The sequence below is a fragment of the Podarcis pityusensis genome (genome assembly GCF_964106645.2).
Source record: "Podarcis pityusensis genome assembly, chromosome: 7".
Classification (NCBI taxonomy): Eukaryota; Metazoa; Chordata; class Lepidosauria; order Squamata; family Lacertidae; genus Podarcis; species Podarcis pityusensis.
This window is the reverse complement of record NC_138031.1, coordinates 27,821,033-27,845,949: the sequence shown is the minus strand read 5'-3', so window position 1 is coordinate 27,845,949 and position 24,917 is coordinate 27,821,033. Positions and strand designations below refer to the sequence as shown.

General features: G+C 42.0%; 1 protein-coding gene across 6 annotated transcripts in view; it reads left to right on the top strand.

Annotated features, from left to right (window-relative positions):
• LOC308481342 (uncharacterized protein) overlaps nt 1-24,536 on the top strand; it is a 97,089-nt gene extending 72,553 nt beyond the window's left edge. For 3 of the 6 annotated variants that reach the window (XM_081013677.1, XM_081013680.1, XM_081013678.1), the window contains 3 exons: nt 18,598-18,724; nt 22,293-22,360; nt 24,401-24,526. In XM_081013677.1, coding sequence (XP_080869803.1) covers nt 18,598-18,724; nt 22,293-22,360; nt 24,401-24,498 — 293 coding nt within the window. In that variant the 3' untranslated portion in view covers nt 24,499-24,526. Of the gene's footprint in view, nt 1-18,597; nt 18,729-22,292; nt 22,426-24,400 lie in introns of all 6 variants that reach the window. The other 3 variants (XR_013988566.1, XM_081013679.1, XM_081013681.1) reach the window with 3 other exon arrangements.
• Nucleotides 24,537-24,917: the final 381 nt, after the last annotated feature.

The window sequence follows — 24,917 nt, the reverse complement described above, 5'->3', positions numbered from 1 at the left end:
GTAGAAAGCCCTTAAAAAAGGTAAAGGACCCCTGACAGTTACCGGTAAGTCCAGTCGCAGACGACTCTGGGGTCAAGGGCGTTTGTCTGCAGACAGTTTTCCGGGTCATGTGGCCAGCATGACCAAGCCATTTCTGGCACAACGGAACATCAAAACAGCACACGGAAACACTGTTTATCTTCCTGCCAGATACTTCCTGGTGTACTTTCGAACTGCTAGGTTGGCAGGAGCTGGGACCGAGCAACAGGAGCTCACCCCGTTGCAGGGATTTGAACCGCTGACCTTCTGATTGGCAAGCCCAAGAGGCTCATTGGTATAGACCACAGCGCCACCCGCGTCCAGCAAGAAAGCCCTTAACCCAACTTAATATTTTGTTGTTGTTTTTCAAAATCATCCAGTTATTCAGAGCATGTTTGGATTAACTTCCTTTTAAAGGAATGATGGCTTTTAAGGTGGTCACGGGAAGGAGCTAGAGCTAATGAAGGGAGCAATCCTCCAATCTCTGCTGTGTGGGAGAAGGGTGGACCACACCCTTTCGAGTGACGCCTTTCAGGGAGTGGTAGCTGGCAAAGGGTGGAGCCTTTGCTCCCTATACACTGCTCAAAAACTCCCCCTTCCCCACCATTGCATTTAGGCTTAGGGTAGGGTGGGGAAGATACAGTTTATTCCTATGCAACCTTTCTCCCCCCCCCCCCCCCCGGCTAATTGTCATAGGAGGGAAGAGGAAGGGAAGTGGGGGGGGGGGAGAAGGAAGGGAATGAAGAGAGGGATGGGAAAATCAGGGAGGAAGAGAGAAAGGGAGGCATCATAGAGATACAAGAAGAAAACAGGGGGGAGAGAGAGAAGGGAAGGAGGCAGAGAAAGGGAGTGGCAGAACAGAATTGGTTGTCCCTACGCTACTAATTTATTTATTTCACAAGATTTATATACTGCTCGATTGCATATAAAATATATATACAAAGAAAGCCAAAGTGATTAACGAAAATAATGCAATGATGAGATTATCAGAAATAATTCAAAATAATTAAAATCAACAATCGGCTGACCAACAACAACTCCAGATCAAAAAACATGCCAGCACTCTGCATGTCTGAATAGCCTTGGGTGAACCAAAAATGCTTTTAGCAGGCACTGAAAAGAGTCCACTGACAGTGCCTGCCTGGTCACTTTCTAACAAATGTGGGATGAATATTATGGGGCACCTGTGGCTTTGGCCCATGTATACATGATATTGGTCCTGTTCACCCCGGTATGCATCCCCCACAAGATTCCTGTTTTGGAATACATTTTTTAAAAAAGGTTCCCAGCCTCTGTCCTAACCCAGTTTGCAATGTGATTATTTCTACATGCTTTTAATCAACTTTTTAAAAAATTATTGGGAATTGCAGTTGGTATCTTTTTAAACAGAGACAATGTCAGGCCACTCACTTCCTACATGTGAAATAATAATAACTACTCATTAATGCAGATGGAATATGCAGCTGCCTTGTTTTGCTAACATCACACCCACATTGTAAGGCTATTATGCAATAAAATGTGACTAAGGAATAGCAAAAAGTTCTGAAAAAATGGGAAGGGGAAATGGATTCCATTATCATCTCCCACCAACCCATTAATCACTTTCCTCCTTTTTGGTAATTTCTACATTCCTTTACAAGGGTAGAAAGTGAATAAGAAGAGGTAGCATGTTCTCTGTTGCTAAGGCAACATGGCTGGCACTCCCTGGCACTCCCATCCTCAAAAGAACCATGTGACCCTGATAGGACTCGAACTCACAACCTTTGAATCACTTCACTACGCTAGAAATCCAGTGTGCTATCCATTTTGCCACAGAGCCGCACAATGTATAATTTGGTTGAAGAAGCATGCCACAAAATTCAAAGAAGCGTGCATCTTAAAGGATTGCCATGTTTTGGTTCCCGTACTGGTTTGGCCACCTCATGAGAAGAGAAGAATCCCTGGAAAAGACCCTGATGCTGGGAAAGATGGAGGGCACAAGGAGAAGGGGATGACAGAGGACAAGATGGTTGGACAGTGTTCTCGAAGCTACCAGCATGAGCTTGACCAAACTGCAGGAGGCAGTGGAAGACAGAAATGCCTGGTGTGCTCTGGTCCATGGGGTCACGAAGAGTCGGACATGACTAAACGACTAAACAACAACCAATTGGCTTGGGAAGTGTGCATTTGTTAGGGTGAGCCAAGAATAATTTCTCCCGCCTTTTGATGTATCCAGTGCTTATGCAAGCATTTGGAAAGCTTGTAAAACCAATCTTCCTCTTCCTCTAGCCTTGCTTGCGCAAGCTTCCTCAACCTGATTTCGGTCAGTTCTCTGCTCCCATTGCATCACTGTGCAACACAGCCCAATATTTTGGGGGGACTGGGCAGTGAGACGAAGAGAAAGATGAGTTGTATGGCCTGCCTTCTGCTCATGCAACCATGGGATGTACCCATTCTTACTGCAAAAAATAAATACCCTCTCAACTTCACCACTATAATGATAATCTTTTTATTGACTACCTGACTGCTGTTCAGGAGGGTGCTCTTAACCTAGCAACTTGAAAATAATTCTGCCACATTCTTCTCTTGCCTTCTTTCATTCAATTTCTTATGGCTTAAGAAGCTTGACAAAAGATAAGTGTGCTTCCATATGACTCAGGCATTAATATTCACTCCTACAGACATGATTATCTCTGCCCATGTATGACTTTGGAGAAGCATTTTTCATTTCGACCAATGCAATTTAGGGGTCTCATTTTCTAAATTTCATGGTTAAGTTCTTCCCTGAGCTGCAAGGGGAAATTTGTATTGTCTCTGATGCTGAACTGGCTCACCATCTAAACAAAGCAAAAATGCATTGTTAATTGTTGGTTTAATGCCCTTAAATATTTTTGCGATAACAATGAAGGCTCCCTTCATCCCTGCTTCCAGCAATGTGTCAATCACTTCCACGAGGTATGTGTCAGTTTGCATTTCTTAGTGCAGAAAGTATTGATCTGATGTGTGGGAATCTTTCCTATTCTAATTAATTCAAGAGGGTTCTGGAAGCTTCTCTCTGTGTGTGAAAGAAACAAGCAGAAGGTTTGTGATGTTTGGGTTATACCTTTAGAGAAGCTGAGTACAGCTGGTTTAAACTGGTTCTGTTATCTCTTCTTCAAGGTCATGCTGACTATAATAATAGGCTAGAAGGATCCTGGGTCTCTCTTTTTCTGTCTCTTTTTCCTTCTGGTGTGGTGTTCTGTATACTGTATAGTGTTAAGGTTTAGTCTTATTATAAGTTATAGTAAATTTAAGTTAAGTCTGCTGCAACTGGATTTCTTATGGACAGTGCCAAACCTGAATCTATTGGACCATTATGCTCATTTGCCTTCAGTAGCCGTAAAGCTCTGCTGCATGAAATAGAATTGCCTCTGGTCTATTTTGGAGGGAATCGTGCAACGTGTTTAAGTTGTTACTCTGCTAACTATACATTGGAAACTACTTGGGATCAATATTGAGTAGAATTCCATAACACCCCATGCAGCATGGGTGCATATCTGAATTATGGGTCTCTATGGGTAGATTTCCCACCTGCATGGGTCTTTCCCACCTGAAGTATGAAAGTGAAAGTGAAGAAAGCCCAGGTCACAGTAAGTGCTGAAGTCTCCAACTGGATGGTTAAAAACCCTTTTCTTATTTACACTGCCTAAGCAAATAAGTTAGGCTAGTGTGTGGATATGTTTTGAATAACAATATACTTCTATAACAGTTTTCTTTTTAATTCTAAAAAAGAAAATACTTCCTTGGGGATTCATTAATTAGATCATAATCAGATGAAAATGTAACTGCAGAAGATTTGTGGTTTTGTTTCCATCTGCCCTCAGGAATATTCTAATATTTTAGAATAATGCTGTTCTGCTTTGTTAAAATCCACATACTGCAGTAACACTTTGCAAGAACTACATCTAATGCAGAATAATTTGATTTGTCTACTGTGCTGTGATTACCATATTAAGGGGGGATTGCTCCAAAATTTTGTGAATAATAGGATAGGCACTGGGAAATGAATACAGCTATTACAGTTTTTCTGGCGGCTGCTTCCTGGTATCAGGACAGAGCTCATGCAAGATTTCCTTACACAATGGGTCCCCTTCCAAACCCATAAGGCTCTGAATTTTTAGAGTGCAAGAATTAGTCAAGAGGACTATAAACTTGTCATTTTCCTATAAAGAAATATGTTGTTTTACCAGAGCAAAACATGCCTACCCTGTATTATACAGTTTCTGATTGTAGCAAATTCAAAATCAGTTTGGAGAGAGACCAAGATTTACTCAGTTTAGTAACACATTTCTTGAGCATGACATAATTTAGTTTAAAAGAAAAACACCTTCGTATCCTCCAGATAAATGGAACCACTCTTTTACTAGATTAATGGCTATCTGTTTTGATAAAAGCAAGAGCTCCTAGATAACATCTTACAATTCTTATTTTATACTTTTTCTATTCTCTCATTTATGACTCTCAAAAACATTTCAGTTATTAATCTGCAACTATCATTTTAGGTGTAAATGGTTCCATTTTATGATGTATGTTATTCAGGGAAACGGTGACAAATTGATTCCCCCTTACCTCACACATGAAAAAGCTTCCCTTAGTCATCAGTCTATGTGTCTTGATTAACTAGGAAAATAATGAGCAGTGACAAGACTCAGCGTGCCACATTTCATTCTTAAAAATCCCAGGTCATAAGCCTTGACAGAGTAAATGGCTGCGCTATGAATTAGATATGAGGAGCTTTAAGAGGTACAGACATGATATCCACTGGACTCTGTTCTTTAGTCAGCACTCTCTATATTTCTTGCAGCATATTCTTTAAATCTGTATGAAAAGATGGCTTCTTATGTTGCTTCTTGTAACCAGGAACCTTTTTCTGAGTACAAAATGTGTGTGGTGGGCATGATTCACTCAAAGCCAGACATATTTATATAGCACTGACTTCAGTACTTAAGCAAAGACTTAATTCTCTCCTGCTGCAATCACCAGGACTTATAAATGCTTCACAAGGGTGGTTTATATGCCCTATATATTTTTCTTTTACATACTGTTCTACTCCTTGTTTCCATCCCAGATATTCTGGCCAAAATTGAAGATCCTGTGAACATCCTAAAAAAAAAAAAAAAAAAAAAAAAAATTACATAGGGATCGCCTACCATTTTGCAAACATTGAAAATTAGTTTATATGACATTGCGGTCATATGGGTAGCAAATCGCTTCAAAATATTATTTTATTTGGTGGCATCTATAAGCAAGCAAGACCTTTCCCCCTGATTTCCTTCATCATACCATGTAAATTGTGTTTTTATACCTCATTTAGAATATTAAAATTGTGTCCATCTCCAACATTTCTCTGATGAAAAGAGGGATGTCCTATTTAACAACAACAACAATTTTATTATGTATACCTCACCCATCTGTCTGGGTTGCCCCCCAGCCACTGAGCAGCTTCCAACATTTATAAAAAAATATAATAAAACAGTAAACATTTAAAAAATCTTCCCTATACAGAGCTGCCTTCAGATGTCTTTTAAAGGTTGTATAATTGCTTATCTCCTTGGCTTGGGGGTAACATAACACCATATCCTCCAACATTTATCTGATGAAAATAGGAGCATCTTAAAGAAAAGCAGGGGATTCCAGGATCAAAAAATCTGTGTCTGTCCCTGGAGAATAGGGACACTTGGAGGGTCTGCATCTCATTCATGCTTGATTCTTTATTTTCCGTTTGACTTTATTATCAAAAGCTTATTGTGTTGAACTTTACAATTCTTTGTTTTGATGTTTGTTTTCTTCTTCATGTGTATTGTCTGGTTTCTGTTGTTCAATAAAATAAAATGAAATGAAAAATATTTGTAACGACACCATGAAAATATCCTCTCTGTGTGGTGATCTACTGCAGATAGGAGGAGGAGGAGGAGGAGGAGGAGGGGGAGGGGGAGGGGTTTGGATGTGATGTCCTGCTTTATTACTACCCTAAGGAGTCTCAAAGCGGCTAGCAATCTCCTTTCCCTTCCTCCCCCACAACAAACACTCTGTGAGGTGTGTGGGGCTGAGAGACATCAGAGAAGTGTGACTGGCCCAAGGTCACCCAGCAGCTGCATGTGGAGGAGTGGGGACGCGAACCCGGTTCACCAGATTGCAAGTCTACCGCTCTTAACCACTCCACCACATTGGCTTGTCACATGGCAGTCTATTACAAACCTGGACCAGGAGTTATCTTCACCTGCTAAACAGCAGCCTGAAAGGGAATTGACCTCACTGGCAGCTGATCAACTTTCAGGGACATGGAGGAGAAGGCTCTGATGGAAACCAGCTGGCTTCAGCCTTCCTAAGCAGAGCTTCCAGCAGCAGTCAGATGTTGGAAACAACACTTGTAGTTCCTGGCCCTACCTTGCTGCTTCCTGTTCATCTTGACCCTTGATCGTTTGATTCCCTGACCCCTGGACCATCCCACCACATGGAATTCTGTTCACCTGACCCTAGGGCTGGACCTGAATTTGGATGCTGACTTTGCTCTATGGGCAAGTGCAGCTCAGAGACTATTCTGGTTAACTGGTCTCCTACTCCACTGTGCTCTGCATGTTGTTGCTCAGCAGCGAGACAACAACAGGTCAGGGAAGATGGGAATTGTAGTCCAACATCATGAGGAAGGCACCATCTTGGCTACACACAGGACCTGTTTGAAGGGCAAGCCTACTTCATTGCACGGACCGATTCTGGATGCTTCCAACTTACGAGATGACTTATAGTTCAGCAACACCTGGAGGGTCACACCTGTTCTGTGGACTAATTGACATACACACACCTGCAATTCCACATCTTACTTTAGATAGAGCTGAAGCGGCGCTAAAGAGAATGAAAACCCTCCCAGCTTAGCATTTTCCATATGATGCCTATTTTACTGAGACAGCTGTTGCAATCTTATTAGTCTCCACCAATAGGCAGACATATTTTTCCATTTCTATTCATTTCATTTCCCAGAAATCCAGGATATAGTTCAGGGGCTGCCAACCTGCCCCCCTCCATATGTTGCTGGACTGTAACTCCCATCACCCTAACTGTTGGGCATGCCACTTGGGGCTGAAGGATGTTGTAGTCCAACAACAACTGACAAGCACCACATTGTTTATCCCTGATATAATTAATTGAAAGCAATGTGACTTGAATTTGTGCATTTATGTGCTAAGAGTGGCCTCTGCACACTTTTTAAAATGTTTTTTCACTGCAAGCTTTTACACAAATTGTTTTAAAGTCTGTGTTAAACAGAAGTCCATTAGTAATAAAACAGTTTTAGATATAACATGTAAAAGGCTTCCCATATTTTCAGTTTAGTTTTATTTTGGATTTGCTAATATCATTTGAGAAAGACAGCTGAGCACTCAGGCCTGTGGCACTTTATCTCCTGCTAATTCCTTAGAGAAAATTTATGAGGTTTATAGAATGCATCAGTAGAAGAAAAGATGCTTTGTGTTACACAACGTTGTGCTTCTTCCAGGTTTAATGTAAAACAACTGTAGCAATAAAAAGGGAGAGTGCATTTCTTCTGTGTTTCAGAACAAACCAGGGGTGCCCTTTGCCTTGCCAGATAGTGCCTGCTCCTGTACAAATTAATGAAAACAAACTGAATTCCAATCATTCAGAGAGAGAGAGAGAGAGAGAGAGAGAGAGAGAGAGAGGGAGAGAGAGATGGTATTACATTAAGCTCTCTGTGCTATTGTATATTCTTAAGAAAATACACAAATTAAAACCCAGGATTCCTGGGGTGCATATTTTTTCAAAGCCTTTCAATGAGACCATTCTACATAAAGGAACAAACTTGTTTGTATGAAGAGGGTGATTGTGAATCCCACACACAAGGCTCATCTTCCAGCACAGAGTGAGTCCTTTAACAAGGGGATGGGTTACAAACGTATGCACCCCTCCCCACCATAATGCTGATTGTTCATTGTTCACCTCCACCATAACTTCAGATCAAGTCCACACCCTCCAACATTTCTCCAGTGAAAATAGGGATGTCCTATTTCATAATATAATGATTATTTTATGATTTATACATTAAACATTTTAAAACTTCCCTATACAGGGCAGCCTTCAGGTGTCTTCTAAAAGTTGTATAGTTACTTATCTCCTTGGCTTGGGGTCACATAACTCCATACCCTCCAACATTTCTCCGATAAAAATAGGAATGTCCCACCATACCGTCCAACTTTTCTCCAATGAAACTAAGGACATCCTACCATATTCTTCAACATTTCCTTGTTGTGCAAGTGGAACAATAGTGTTGAATACAACTCTGTATCTGGAACAGTATGACAAGGAGGTCACAGCATCCTTTGACAGCCATAGTGCCACATTTAAGTTAAAATCTGTTTGGCAGGTATCTAAGAAGCCATCTTATCTCACAAGCCTGGAGCAGTACCCCTCATCAACCTTTCCAAAGGTATCCAAGCAATTTATCCTCGACTAATCCAGAGGCCTCAAAGCTCAAATACAGTACGATAAAACTCTTAGAAAAAACGTTTTTTGATAAAAATGAACAGCTTGTCTTATTTTCAAAGTGACCATATGGAACAATCCACAAATAACTTGTTGGGGGGAGGGGACACTACTTCCCAGTCTGAAAGTGTGGTTTTTAGAAAGTACACTACTGGTCTGTGTAGTAAAACCATAGACTGTTAGGTAACTACTGTTTGATTTTTGATTTTTTTTTATTACCATTTTATACCACCTTATCTTCTAAGGACCTCAAGGTGATGTGCATGGCTCCTCTCCCAATTTCATCCCCACCACAACCCTGTGAAGCGCATATTCAGTTTTTCCATAACTCCTGACATTTTTTCTTCACACCAAACCGTATTTGCCAGGTTCTGCCTTGACCCTGTATTCCTGATCCATCCAGGGACTCTGGGTCCCTGGTTCATTCAATTTCTTCAAATTCTGTTCTCGGCTCCCTTAAAAGCCATCACAGATCTTCCTATTCTTCTCTGGTTCTGTCTGGAATAGAGCAGGAGGGTGAACACTAAGGGCAATTCTATTTGAGATGTCATGAAAAGGCACATTATGCACTGGAATTAGTAAGTGGGCATTGATGTGCAGTTGTATCAGAACCTGATTTACGTCTGTTTGAAAAACCTGTATAAAGTCCCAAACTGCAGGTTTCCCTTTTCTGCAGACCCCAGCCTCTGATATAGGCAACAATCTCAAAAGGTGAAAACGTAATGTAATCTCCCTGACAATTGAAATATTGATCTCCTTGCCCAAAAGAGTGCTAATTAGAATAATAGGTTTTGTTACACAAAACCTGCCTGCTAAGATCTGAAGTGTAAGCTGAGCCATCCAGCAGATGTTTGGCCATTTGATTCACTGACAAGTGTTTACAGATGTTTTGAGTGCCGTAGAATCAGCAAGAATGAAAGCTGGAGTTCTGGTAACCAGAGAGAGACCAACTGACCTCAGTCTCATTTTTAATCTAAACCTGGAGTGCAACAATGATACCGTGAGTAGGACAGTGGGTCATAAATGATTGAATTTTAGGTTGACCATCTGGGGCTGAGCTCCACCACAAATTTAAAGCACATTGAAAACACATAACTTCTTCCAAAGAATCTTAGGTTTAAACTGTGTTGCAGTTTGTTTTAAGAAGTGCTTGAAAAGGCCTGTAGTTGCTATGTGTGGGAATGTTGAGGATAGTAGGAGATGATATATTGATTTAATATTATCCTTCTTCACTCATGCTAGTGAGCTGGTAACAGAGTACAGTGGTGCCTCGCAAGACGAAAAGAATCCGTTCTGGGAGTCTCTTCGTCTAGCGGTTTTTTCGTCTTGCGAAGCAAGCCCATTGACGGATTAGCGGATTAGCGCTATTAGCGGCTTTTAGCGGCTTTTAGCGGCTTTTAGCGGCTTTTAGCGGCTTTTAGCAGCTTATCAGCTTATCAGCTTATCGGATAAGCAGATAAGCGGCTTAGCGACTTAGAAAAAGAGGGGGAAAAGGAAAAAAAAAACCCAGGAACTCGCAAGACATTTTCGTCTTGCGAAGCAGGCCCATAGCAGATTCGTTTTGCGAGGCACCTCCAAAACGGAAAACTCTTTCGTCTAGCAAGTTTTCCGTCTTGCGAGGCATTCATCTTGCGGGGCACCACTGTACATTCCCCTATATATTTCAGGAAATTAGTTGGTAGATTTGTTAGAATCTCCTAAATTAAGCAATCCAGTCTGGCTTGTCCAGATTGGATTTGTTCCTGGTAAATCCCCTTTGTTCTTTCTTAAAAAATAAATAAATACACAACAGTTTTCTTTTAAAAGTAATAAGATGTTTACTTACATTCAGTTCACAGTATGATCCTGAAGGCAGGCTTTAGCTTGAAGTTACAGAAGAGAGTGTGGGTTCATCCCATATGGGGACTGAGCCCATGTGCTGCTGGCTGAAAGCCAGCAGACAGCCAAAGAACATCAAGATGGAATAAAGCAAAGAAAGAGTGAGAGGAAGAGAGCTGTGTGACTAGCTCCTTTATAGGGTCTGCCAGGGTCATGCCCACCTATTTGGTCACACACAGGGGGAGGGTGCTCCAGACCAGGTGTGACAGGAAGTCCTCCTGGCTGGACTAACATTTCCCTGCGTGTCCACTCTGGGCAAACAGGAAATGTTATACTTGACTGCTTATGTTACATCCCACACCATTGGTATATCAAGGAAGAAAGTGGCTGAAATATTTTCAGTGGGGATAGGTCCATCAGTTTAAGGGCTAATCCAGCAATCATAATCAAGGGGTGGACTGGGAAGAATTGCTGAATAGATTTGATTCAGAACCTATGGGAGTTGAATAACAAGCAAGGATGTAATGTGGCATCAGGTGTAAAGCTCTAAATGATGTGGCCTCGTTACCTGAAATATTGCCTCCTCTGGGGCTTGAGATCTTCACCAGAGATCATTAACCAGGTTCTCCCACTTAAAGAAACAAAGTGAGTGGTTACTAAGAAAACGGTCCTTTTTAGTGATGGTGTCTCAATTAGAAAATGCCTACCCCAACAAGACTCACATGGTGCTTACATTAAGATCCTTTTCATACCAGCTGATGAGCTTTTATTCTCCAAGCATTATGTTCTTGTCCTTATTTCTACTGGGTTTAAAATGCTGTTATACCACTTGTGCCAGTTTTTAGGCAGGAAAGTGACTGGTTTTCTTTCCAAATGTTTTCAATGTTTTAATGAATGTTTTAAGATTTTAAGTGTACACTGTTCAAATTTAGCGTGAACCTCCCAAAGGATGTTGTTGATTGGACAGTCAACCACTGTTCTGAATAAATAATTAACAACTTGGCAAAAAAAAATAAAAAAAAAATGCAGAGCTAAAATGAAGGCTAAAGAAAGATGAGCCAGAGTAATGGGAATAGAACATGGAAGACTAGAAAGAGGGAAAGTGCAAGCACAAAATTAGAAGCTTGGATCTTTGTCAATTGAAACTCAAACTATTACATGCTAATGCTTTATAGGGGAAGGGGGGAATATACCACTTTATTTGAGGGAGGCAAGTGATACTAGGGGTTTAGAAGAGCATGAAGGGACATAGGTTTACCTATATTCTCAACCATCCAGAGAAGCAACAGTTGCCCAGAAAAGGCAACAGTGGAGGATATGGAGGGTTGACAAAGCCTGAGTCTAAGTGTCCTGTTGTATGGGACAAACATCAAGGTGACTTGTAAAGTAGTCTTAGCTCAAATGCTGAGGTGTCTATTGGATCTGTTAGCTTGTAAGGCCTGGATAGTCTCAGTCTGAGATTCTGGATGTGCCCAGGAACATAGGAAACTACATTATGCTGAGTCTGCCTACTGGTTCATGGAATTCACTGTTGTCTACACTTGTTTGGCAGTGGCTCTCTAAGGTTTTAGACAGGGTTTTGTCATCTGCTTCTGGATTTCCCCCTAATTTGCAAAGGAAAATAATTAATTTAGCTGGCTTGGAGTGTTTACCCTAATTATGGGCATGAATGCAATGTTTTGGGCACAAGTATGAGACGATGTGGTACTTGACTGTCAGTCTCTATGGTGACTGTAATGCTGAGTGACTTACCAATGACAAGATGTTTTGATGGGTGGAAAGTCATGGCATGAATCCCAGAAAAAGGAATGACATATAAGGGTGAAGACAGACAGCTAGACATTCTAAAGTTTGGTGGAAGTGGGTTGAATATCCATCTGCAGCATTCTGAAAGCTTTGATTTTAGAGTACAGAACGTGTTTTCAAACAACTTACTTCTGCAGAGGGCAGCGCTGGCCCGCTTAAATGGCCGGGGAGCAGACCAAAGTGAAGACTGCTGGTGCACGGTCTGCTCCCTGGCCCTGCCCCACCCCAGACCACCATGGATTGGCCAGAATTCAAAACTGGGGCTGTCAAGAACCCAGGATGCTCTGCAGCAGCCAGGGAGAGGGGCCAACAGCCACAAACAAAATGGCGTGACTCCAACAGGATGGGGGAACCGCTGCATCGGGTCAAGTGACCATTTTCAAACAACTTACTTCAACTTCATAGAATGGATGTCTATTTTCACCCCAAGAACGCGATGACAAAATCCAATCATTTTAATCCAGTGACATTTTAATGATGGTGTAACGCTATGTGTGGCCATTGAGCTCTCCATTCTCATTGATTTGTTAATGGAAAATTGCTTGGCCCCAAAGTTATAGACCTAGAGGGAAAAAGCAATTGTTTCTTCCTGCCTTAAAATCACCAACACTTTCCATATTTCAATGTACAGGTAACAAATTTGAAGAAGAAACAATAACATGTGCTAGAGCTTATAGAGAGAAGTAAAGCAAACGGGATCTATATCAAATGAGTACCTTGAGTCAACAGGAAAGGTCAAAGCAGAGTTCCATGGAGATTCAAAGTATTATTTAGATATGACATGCTCCCAGAATGTTAAATGTTGGTTTCAAAAGGAATTTGTCATTCCTGTTTGTTTGTTTTAATTACGATTCTCAGAAGCAGATGTTTGGCATTCATCATTATATCATGGATTATGTTGTTAGTTCCTTTTTTTATTCCTTATTATTTGACAATTGCTAACTTCTCAGTTAACTCAAGTGACATCTGCTGTTACCACTTTTGCTGGAAAACAATACAACTGTTGTGAGTGCAACACAGCCAGTCCATTTCAGTGAAAAACAATTCACCTGATCAAAGGATTTGGCATCAAGTTTAAGAGAGTTGGTTTAGAATTGTATTGGCCTGACCCATCAAGACTCATTGGCTGCAAACTCACATTCTTTTCAGTGAGACTTGCCAATAAATATCAGTGCAAAGTGAGTAGCAGAGTTGACAGATCATTTTCAGGAGACAGTGGACTGTTGGGGTTGACCTGATGAACGCCCAAGTAAAAGTCCCCCAAAGAACCAGGAGAACAGAAGCAGCTGTGAGGGTTGGATGTGATGGGTCAGAAAAGGGGAAGTGTGACAGAGCAGACTGGCAGAAATTCTCTCATAATTTAATTTTGGGTAGTTTTATTGCTTGGAATTTGAAACACAAGCTGTTAGCTTGGTCACAAAATGTTTTGAATGAAATATGGCTGATGCTTTTAAAATGGCGAGCTGCTGTTAGCTACAATAAAAACAAACAGGACCGATGTGTTGGTTGCTTTAATTTTGTTTTCGCAACACGGTTTGGCTCAGAAAAGTAGCAGTTGCAACTGTTTCATATTGTCATGATCACCTTTAAGATTCAGTGGTGTGGTGTGTGTGTTTTTTAACAAAACCTGGGGTTTTATTCAACACAGTGCTAAAGTGAATATTCCATCAGTGCAAGAATTTCCCCTTGTGCAATGGAACATTTCCCCCCTCTCTTCCTCCTACATGCCTCATAAATCTGTTCTGGGTTTTCCTCCTCCAGATCAGATTTGGGGATAGAGGAGGAAAGCAGGAAAATCCCATTACACCAGTGCTCATCCTTAGTTGAAGACCACCCATAATGTCTAGAGGAACCTTCCCCACTGTTTTGCCCCCCAGATGCTACTGGATACAACTTTTATTATCCTTGATTATTAGCCATGGTGGCTGGCTCTGATAGGAATTGTAGCCCTTACAAGTAGAGAACACCAGGATGATGGAGGCTTGTCTAGAGTTTGATAAATATGGACATATCAGGTTCAAAACCTGATTAGCCTTCAATCTCCCCAAGTGACCATAGTCAATTCAACCACTCTCAGACCAATTTATTGCAGCTGTCAGTTGGAGTGAGGATGCAAGATCAGTTAACATTAATGTTTCCGTACGATGAGATGTGCAAGATACACGCAGAGAAAAACTCCAAAATTCACAGTTCAGCAATATCTTTATTGGACGAATCAACATGTAGGAACTGGCAGCAAGGTCTATCAGCTGTTCCTTCTCTCTCCCCTGATGAGTCTAGACACTTCTAGCTGTAAGATGGCAATGATGCAAAGTGGGGGGGGGGATATCTTTTGAGAGGCCAGAACCTTGCTCTGATGGGGTTGGGCCCCTGAAAGTGTGACAATAAGACATTTTCAAGTTGGAGGAAGTAATGCACAATTCCAGGCACACTGAAGCTAACTGTGGTGATGAGTTAAGTTTATTTTACTGCATGATAACTGGACTTTCCATGAGAATAGATAAGTGGAAATACAAGCTGAGCGATGGAGATAATTAACGGCAATAATGTTTACCCTTCCTTTCATGAAAATGGGGTTGCTACTACAAAACTACACCAACGCTTGCTGATTTCGTTGTCTTCATTAGTCACATGCAAACTGTCTCTTATATTCCATATAAAATGAAATCTATATGTTAATGGGCACAGTTTCTCACTCCCTCCCCTTAACTCGAAATGCATGGCAAAAAAAAGTCAGCTACATCTCAAGAAATTATTTTCGGGATAATGGCATTATGCTCAGAGGGTGAAAAAAAGCCACCAGTGGTGTATGAGCGCCCAGAGAAATGGTATGAATAATTTAGGGATCAATTAGCTCCTCATCTGTTAGGAACTTTCCTAATTCTTCACTGACAGCATGTTTCTTCATTGCAGACAGCAATAATTTCTATATTATTTATGAAAGATAACATGCAGCCTTGGCTTTCATCACATGGGCTGGCCTCATTAATCAGCTCTGACGATATGATGTAGTTAAAAGGCTTGGCAGCTCAAACTAATGAAATTTTATATAAGTTAATTTACCCAGATTGGACTGTATGTGTTTGTGAGTATCGATTCATATGTGTAACATTTATGCTTGACTTACGAAAACTGCCTCTTGCTGTAATTGGCATCTACCAATTGAAGGATGAGTCAGCATATACTGGGCAAAGCCTCAGACTTGGCTCCCATTTTGGGCACTGGAAAAACACTATCCCTTGGCTCCTCTGGGACAAAATGGATCCCTTCATCTGCATGAAATAAGCAGCAGTCCCTGGAGCAACTGAGTCAGCAGAGGGGGAAGGTGTTAAACAGCAAAGAAGCTTTGTACAAGAACTTTATTTTTAGGGCAGGGATAATATAAGTGAGACTTGCATCCCTTCCATAAGCACGGCTCCTCTATTATCCCTGTTGAGGGGGAACAATCCTTATAACTATGTTTCCTTGCTTTTCCCACTGCTGAATCAACAGCAAAAAGGAAGTCTTGCATCTTCCATGCTTGAAGCAGGATGATTCTTCTAAGGGGGACCATTGTTATCAGAATAATAGAAGGGTTGGAAAAGATTCCAAAGATCATCTAGTCCAATCCCATGCAATTCAGGAAACTTTTGCCAGAAAGGAACTTTAGTAAGGGACCTCGTGGCAAAGATCTTCACCTCTGCCATGTTTGGGTGTTGTTGTTGTTTTGAAAAGGTAGTTGTTGTGGTGCAGGTCTATGCCTCAACAACTACAGGAAGGTATAAGGTGAATATGCCCATTGAGCATAGATGCTTGCTAACTTGTAGCCCGATCCTGAGACTTAAAGGAAAAAGCATCACATCACAATGAAATGATTTTATGCTGGAGAGTGTTGAGGTACACCTGTGTCAGATATGCCAATACATGACACTCTAATCATAAAGTCATGCAAAGTGGACTGGTTTCTCTGGCATCTGGTAGAATCCACTACATAAAGAGCCCTTCTGAACTTCACAGCCAGTACTTGGAGGTGGCATCTGAGGATACTTTGTAGACTTCTTTTGCAGATGACTACAGTCCTTAGGAATGACTGGAATAAATTTTCCTGTTGAATAATCAGCTACAAGCTCACCATCTGAAAATCATCACCAATGGCTCATCAATAATATCATCATCTTTACAGGAAATCAGTTACCTGTAATTTTGGGTGGTGGGGTTTTTCAGTCCTCTAGCCTGTCTGCCTCTAGCTTCCAGTTATTCCTTATTGAAGATGAACTGCAGAATATTGAATTTTAGTAGCAGCAGGTATTTTGGAACACAATGGTTCGTTTGCTATGCAATGTTTCCTCCTGTGACAATTAATTAATTCATTATTTAATTAATTAATATGCTGCTTAATGCTAGATAGGCTTCCAAGCAGTTATCCTGGTTTACCATGGGCTGACCTAGCTGCATGGACTTACTGATTTTAGATCACGGATCAGTGTTAGTATGTGAAGTGGAGAACCCATAGCCCTCCAGAGGTTTTTAGACTTCAGCTCCCATCATCCCTGATCATTGACCATCTGGAGGCCCACAAGTTCCCCACTCCTAGTATAAAGTTTAGAGTACATTGGGACCCAGTTACTCGAGTAAGAGAAAGCTGCTATATGATCAATGAAGTGATGACACTTCACAGAGTGAGTTCACACATGCATGTTTATCACTGTGCATCATCAAGTGATAGGTTGCATTTGTGAAACAGACTGAACACTGAAGTGTTCTATCATCTGACACCACTGGGTTGTATCCAGCACTGCTGTTCCACTCACACAGTTGACTTGCACAATAGAACTCCCTCTATCTTTCCTCTCCCCTGTGTGCATCCTCAAAATCTGCTCTAGGGGGCTGGAGGACCCTCCAGAGCAGATTTTTGGGGTTCATGGGAAAAGGAGAGCAAGAGGAAGTCCCACTGGATACCAATTTTTAATCGTGATGACTGTCAAGTGATGAGGCACTCAGACTGTCTCAAGACATCTTGCTGCCCAAGATGAAATGCAAGATTGTCCCACCACCACCCTTTCCATAAACAGAAGCCAACTTGATTGGTTGTTGAATCAATACTATAGAATCACAATGAGACAATGCAACGGAGGACAGAAGGTTCACTTAAGGGATACAGTGCAGGTTGTCTGAGGCGGCCACCTCACTCTGCCTTAGATACTTAGGTTTGTTTAAATCATGTTTAAACTATTTAAGAAAACAGATATTATCTTTCTATTCTTCCTATTTGTTACTAATTTTAAGATGTAGTTATACTATGTAAATATCAGGCATTCCCATCCAAGGGCTGGCAAATACTTGAGGCAGCAGGTGGTCAGATAATGTAGTAGCACAAAGTGATAATTTTATACGTAGCCACCTGTCTCACCACATGAGGAGCCCAGACTGAGAAGGAGCACATTTGCAGAGACTGGCCTGAGTCTGCCTCCCTGATGTCACCTGACTCCCATGAGGACTCTGGGGTCAGTATCCAGGTTTCAACTGCCTGAGAAAACTGCTTTGAAAACTAATGACAAAAGACTGAATGTCACATGAATTCATGCATGCATAAATGTCTTCAGTCATGTTTGCGGTAAGTGACAGTGTTTTTCTTCTGTGGTGGTGATTATGCAAACTTAAATTCTATGACTGTTCACTGAGAGACACAATAAGTACTGCTTTTATTTGCTGTGATTAGCATTGTCAGATTGCAACTTGGAGAACATGCATTTATCTTTCAGTGAAGGAAGATGTGGTGGCAGGGCACATTATTTGGATGGAGAACCACATTGCAAAAATTGGAGGATTGCAGTATTTGAAGGCTGGCCATCATTTGTTTGCTTATTGTTTTAGAAATTGGGAAAATTCACGTTTAAATGTGCACTCAGTTTAAAAAATCCCCATCCCTCCCCATGACCCTTTGTCTACTGTCTTTCTGTTGTTTGAATTACTGCAAACATATAGCAATGCCAACTACTACAAGAAGGGAAGAAGGACAGATAGCAACAGCCATGGCTCCCTTTATTGCCTTTCCTTTATTGGTGCATTTAAAAGTACATGTACATTCTCCCAGGTCCAACCTGGCAAAGCCTATCACACTTTGGGTAGAAGTCAATATTGTGCTCCTCAAATCATTCCATCTGCACAAATATTCTGTACACCAGGGCCAATTTTGGGGGCATGGTGGGTGTGCAGGGGGAGGCAAACCCAGTTGTGCAAATGGAGGTCCTTGTGCAGGTCTGCTGTTGATGGGAATCCTGCCCTGAACATGAAAAATGAAAGCCTGGAAATGAATTTATTTCACTCTCTCAAAACGTTCCAAGTAGGAAAACATAAATATTTTTGAGTATTTTCCATTGGAACTTCAACTTCAATAAAAATAAGATAAATCTGTCTCCTGTTATATGAATTTCTAAATGGTATACCTATGCTATCTTTTTCTAGAATCCATTTTACCAGAATCTTTGGGAGCTAGTAGAAGAACTGCCATAAAACTGTTTGTAATGCAGCTACGTGCAAAAGAAAAGAAACGTATGATGCAAAAGAAATTATATCGGCCTCCCCTGAAAAGGCAGGTACATTCTGGACATTGGAATCAATGAAAAGACTTGAGCAATTGCTTGTTGCTCCTCCATTGATAATCCCAGCAATGTTCTTTATAGTTTGAAGAGCAAGACTACATTGTACATCACAGTTCATAGTTGCAAGGTTACATCTTCCACAGATTCTCATTGGTTAAGTTGATTTATCAATTTTATTGTTTGCTCTAGCATTATATTTCATTTACTTGTGCTTTCTAAAGCAGTTTGTTACACCTTCGGTCAGCAGTTTTCTATTAAAGTGCTTTAAAGATAAATTCAACGAAGGACATAAAAAAAGGAACCTTTTTCCTACACCTGTTCCATATTACAAAGAAGACTTCTAGTTTGCACCAGGAATGTTAACCACAGTGATCCTAATTTTACAGCTGATTATCCCCTAAGTATTTATATTAAAATATGGATTAATCACACAAAAGAAGAGAATATTATGTAAAATGTTTGTCACAGCTAAAATGAGCCCTTTAGTTTTAATATTTTATTAGTGTTTTTCTTTTGATAATGTGCATCCCAGATGTTGGATCCAGCAACCTATTAAACTAAAGGATTTGAGCACGTCTGTAAACTACCATTATATGAAGCTATTATTTATGCTATTGTTTTCAGAAGTACAATTCCCACAATTCTTTTGGGGGCAGTTATGGCAGCTAAATTAGTATAAAACTCATACATTTGTTTTGTGGTTAATATCCCCCTTATTACCAGCACTGCTTCATTTCTTCTCCTAACTTTAGCCTACCCATAACTTGACTTGTCTGATGTTTGGATAGCGTGGAAATTAGAAGAGCATTTATTACCTTCTTATAATAACAGCTCTGGAGATTATGAGGAGAGGTCTATATCTGGGAGGGGCTCCTGACAAAGGGGTTGCTAACATTAGATCTACCTCAGGATCGTGTGTTTTCTGTGTAAGCAGTCTTGGTCTGTTCATCAAGGACTACTGATTCCCCATTTGTTATAGGGGCTGCCACAGGAACTTTGCTCTTCTGTTCAGAGGAGCTTTCATCAGGGCTGAAGTCCAAGAGCCAGAGCAGCCTGATGCAGAAAGAAAATGCTTTAATTTCCTTTTGGCCCATTGTACCTGAAGGAGCGTCTACATCCCCATCGTTCAGCCCAGACACTGAGGTCCAGCGCCGATGGCCTTCTGGCAGTCCCCTCACTGCGAGAAGTGAAGTTACAGGGAACCAGGCAGAGGGCCTTCTCGGTAGTGGTGCCCGCCCTGTGGAATGCCCTCCCACTAGATGTCAAGGACATAAACAACTACCTGACTTTTAGAAGACATCTGAAGGCAGCCCTGTTTAGGGAAGTTTTTAATATCTGATGTTTTATTGTATTTTTAATATTTTGTTGGAAGTTGCCCAGAGTGGCTGGGGAAACCCAGCCAGATGGGTGGGGTAAAAATAATAAATTATCCCCCTTCTTCTTCATCATCTTCTGGATTAAGATGGCATCTATTTCTTTAGCGGCAAAGATGAAGCTCCTCTATTTCTGAATTCAATATTCATCGTTTACTGTGATGGGTCTGCACATGCTTACCCAATAATTCATGAAAAATAGGTGACTCCTTTTTGCACTGGTACATCAGCAACATAGTGAAGGATATTATCCTTCCCATCAGGAGCTGCCTTGATGACTTTGGGGATTTCAGCAGATGCTACTTGAGGTAGCTGTTCCATTTCACAGTCACTTGTAGGGGTCTCCCAGGCCCATCACGCAAGATTTTACAGACAAGTCCTGATGAAAGGTGACTAAGGAGATTAGACATGTACATCTTCAGAGACACATCTTGGGTTTATGGCTAAATGAATAGTTTAAAAGAAAATTTGCAAACATTAATCCTGCCAGACTCTATTTATTCACTGTGGAGTCAAAGGCTTACTGTAAGGGAAATTAAGTGAGACAGAAAGAGGGGCTGATATCAGGCACTGAAAGGGCAGGAAGAGGAATGGCTTTGTTCTATGGGGTCTACATGGTCCAACTAACATGGTAATTTCATTTTTTATTCATTTGATATTGTATATACCCCACCCTTCCTCTAAACTGGAGCACATGGTGGATCACATAAGAAAGCATGTGTGCTGGTCCAGGGGGAAGGTTACCGTGGGGCAAGGTCCAGGACCTGAGTTGAGGGTCGGCAGACAGTCCTCCTCGGGCGAAGCCGGGTCCACAGCGAGAAGCCGGGCAAGGACAGGAACTCTGGGGGAACAGGACTGGATGCTGGCTGAAACAGCTCTTCAACAACGTTGCTCCAGCAACCTGGGACCGGGCTGACTGGCCTTTATCTTCTCTGAGGCCAGGGGCGGTCCCGGCCCCCAGGAGACCCGCCTCTCCTGGCCTTAAGGTGAGCACTCCTCCTGGGAGAAACCAGTTCCCTTCGCCTCTCTGCCCTGAGCCTCTGCAGTTCAGGAGAGGCTGAAGGGTTACTGGACCCAGGGGGAGACTCATCTGTAGGCACTGAGTCCTCAAGCACCTCCGGAGCCAGAGTGGATTCACCTGGTGCCTGCTCCTGAGGATCCGGCACAGGTGCAGGCGCTTCAGAATCAAGGCCCTGCCCCAGTTCAGCCGGCCCTGGAGGCGGGGACTCCTGTGCAGGCTGGGATTCCTCCGGTTCAGCCTCCGAATCGGATTCCCAGGCCATCACAGCATGAAACAGCCATCTCCCTGAAGCAAGTCCCACTGATTCCAACAGGAGCAATTGTGTACCCCACTTTCTATTCAGCCAATCCAACAGAATATTAAAATACAATAACCTATTAAACATTAAAAGCTTCCCTAAACAAGGCAGCCTTCAGATGTCTTCTAAAAGCCTGGTAGTTGTTTTTCTCTATGACATCTGGTGGGAGGGCGTTCCACAGGGCAGGTACCACTACCGAGAAGGCCCTCTGCCTGGTTCCCTGTAACTTGGCTTCTCACAGCGAGGGAACTGCCAGAAGGCCCTCGGCGCTGGACCTCAGTGTCCGGACAGAACAATGGGGGTGGAGACGCTCCTTCAGGTATACTGGACCAAGGCCGTTTAGGGCTTTAAAGGTCAGCACCAACACTTTGAATTGTGTTCAGAAACGTACTGGGAGCCAGTGTAGGTCTTTCAAGATGGCAAATAAAAGATTAGCTGTGCTCATCTGGTGTTCCTTTCTCTTATCAACCTCCACCTAGTGGCGGAGGACACTGCTCGGGTGCCTGGGGTGGTGTGCCCAGAGGCGGGGCGAGCAACCCATATGGGTGTGGTGCACCGTGGGGCCTCTGGAGTCTGCCTGCCTCCTCCCACTCAGCCACCCTACAGCTGGGGGGGAGGCAATGGCTGGGCCATTTGGGCAGCGCAGAGCCTGTGTGCCCAAGCCACCGCGTCTCTCCCAGGAGAGACGCATGGCTCGGGCATGCTGCAGGACCTGTGGTGAGTGCTGCCTGGCATTTTGTCACACACCCCCCCTCAGTGGTGACACCCGGGGCGAACCGGACCCACCACACCCCTCTTCCTCCGGTCCTGCCTCCACCAGTACAAATACTACAGTATATTGAATGGGCTCCATTGTTGTATTTCAGAGAACAGAGTTTGTGGAACAAGACTTGGGGTTTTCCCTATCCACCAGTGGCAGTTAACAGGGAAATAGGTGAGGGGGTTGAGAAAAGAACCATGGATGATGAACCACGGCACTAAGTGAAGCCTATGAATGAGGTAGTATTGCAAAGTGACAATTGCTCCTATAAGATTCAGAAAGCTGCTCCTGTCTGATCAGAAACTTGCTGACTGTAGTGTTCTACCAAACAAAATTGATGGTTTCGATTTACAATTTACATGGCTGCCCGTGATTCACAAGTGTCATCCCCAGAGCTTCAAGCAACTATATATTAATAATCTTCCTATGCTATATTTTAGTATTTTATTCTATACAGCTGAATGCAGTGGATAAATGACCTCCTGTTCTAAAGAATAATGTAACACAATGAAATAGTGTTGATTCCCTGTTAATCAATTGAGTGATGTCTTTGACGCATCTCAGTTGGTATCTGCTGAGTTTGACAGTAGCGGGGCAGCATAATAAAGCCATATGCTTGGGTATTGCATATTTTATACCCAGAAGCCTGCAGATATATTTTCCTCATGTTACCAAACTTTTAGGCGCCTGTTTAGTGTCTTGTCAGGGCACAGAACTGAGGGGGGGAAACGAGCATTTCCTTAATTTTTTGCCTTCAGTTTCTGTTTGTCTAATAAACCATCACTCTAACTTATTTTTGGAATATAATTTTTAGCTATAGGAAAGGGTAATGCGATTCCACCCCTTGGGTGTAGTGCCATATGCAGAGAAATCAAATCAGGGGTATCTGGCAATGACAAACATGCTTGAAAAAGACACTTGACAAAAAAGCTATATCTACACATGGCAGTTTTCCTGCACAAGTGCCGAAAAATGGAATGTGGGCATATGTGTGAAAATCACTTGAATGCTCCTGTCTTTTTGCATGTATACCTGTTTACCCCACTCAAAAGCTTGATCCAGCAAAGATACTAGATTACAAGTCTTTGCTTGGGCTCCAGCATATGTAGATGGATGAACATATTTAATGTGTAAGCAAGAATGACATCTTTAACTCTTAATATAACTCTCTTGTGTAAATTGGCTTTATGTGTCTTGCAGAAAGATAAAGCATGCACTGGTTCTCAAGGTTGAGCTATGGCCGCTTTCACACAGTACATTTAAAGACTATGATATCAATTTAAGCAGTCGTGGTTTCGCCAAAAGAATCTTGGAAGCTAGTCATTATAGGCAACGAGAGTTGTTAGAAGACCCCCCCCCCCCATTCCCCTCACAGAGCTATAATTTGCAGAGTTCCTTGGGAAGAGGGATTGATAAACCATTCTGGAAATCATAATTCTGCAAAGGGAATGGGGAGTCTCCTAACAACTCTCAGCACTCTTAAAAAGCTACAACTCCCAGAATCCTTTGGGGGAAGTCACAACTATTCAAAGGGGTATCGTAGTGCTTTAAGTGTGTGATGTGAAAGGTTCCCATCTCTCTACGTTTCAATCCCCACCATCACCTTTATTTCTGGTACCTTTAGAACAGGGGTCAGCAAACTTTTTCAGCAGGGGGCTGGTCCACTGTCCCTCAGACCTTGGGGGGGGGCGGACTATATTTTTTGGGGGGGGGGAATGAATGAATTCCTATGCCCCGCAAATAACCCAGAGATGCATTTTAAATAAAAGCACACATTCTACTCATGTAAAAACACCACACAGGCCCCACAAATAACCCACAGATGCATTTTAAATAAAAATACACATTCTATTCATGTAAAAACACACTGATTCCGGACCGTCCACAGGCTTGATTTAGAAGGTGATTGGGCTGGATCCGCCCCCCCGAGCCTTAGTTTACCTACCCATGCTTTAGAATGACTGTTTTCTTTTTTTAGCACAGTCTGAACGTACAGTGCAATTCTGTACATGCCTACTCTAAAGTAAACTGCACTTAGTTCAGTGGGAATTACCTGGAGATATGATTGTGCAGGATTGCAGTTTAAATTACTAAACACTGGTTTGGCACACTGAAGGCAATCCTGAAAAAATCATAAGCGATTGCTTGCATATAATCTGAGCATCTAAGATCACTGCCTGTGTCTTCAAAAGGTTCCATGTGCATTTCTTACAGATTTCCTCTTCCATACAAGAAGAAGAAAAATGCTGCCAGGAACAGAAGTGCAATGCAGTCTGAGTTTCCCAGACACCGGGACAGCTACACATTGCTAATCTATACAAAATTGGTGCTGAATGAAAACTCTTGCCACAATTCATGTTCAAATTATCGTAAAATGGATTTTAGTTATTTGGTACTCAGTTTAATTTGAAGCTCATTTGTATGCACTGGTGGGGCTAAATTAAAATGAGGGTCATTTCCCTGTCTCTAGGGGATCATCCAGTGTCAATATCAAGGCACAGGGCTGTGTGCGTTGCCGTTGCGAGTGCTGTAGCATGTTAAGTGGATAATGAGTGGATACTGCTCTCATGTATGGTCAACCTGTCAATTGCCATGGATACATTTTTTTAAAAGACAGCAAAGCCACTGGCACAAAGATCTCATCTTTTTGAAGAGGTTTTGTTACTACATAAATCAGATGCTGGCTTCCATCCGCATTAAGCCTCCTTGATGTGATTTCAAAACTGCCAGG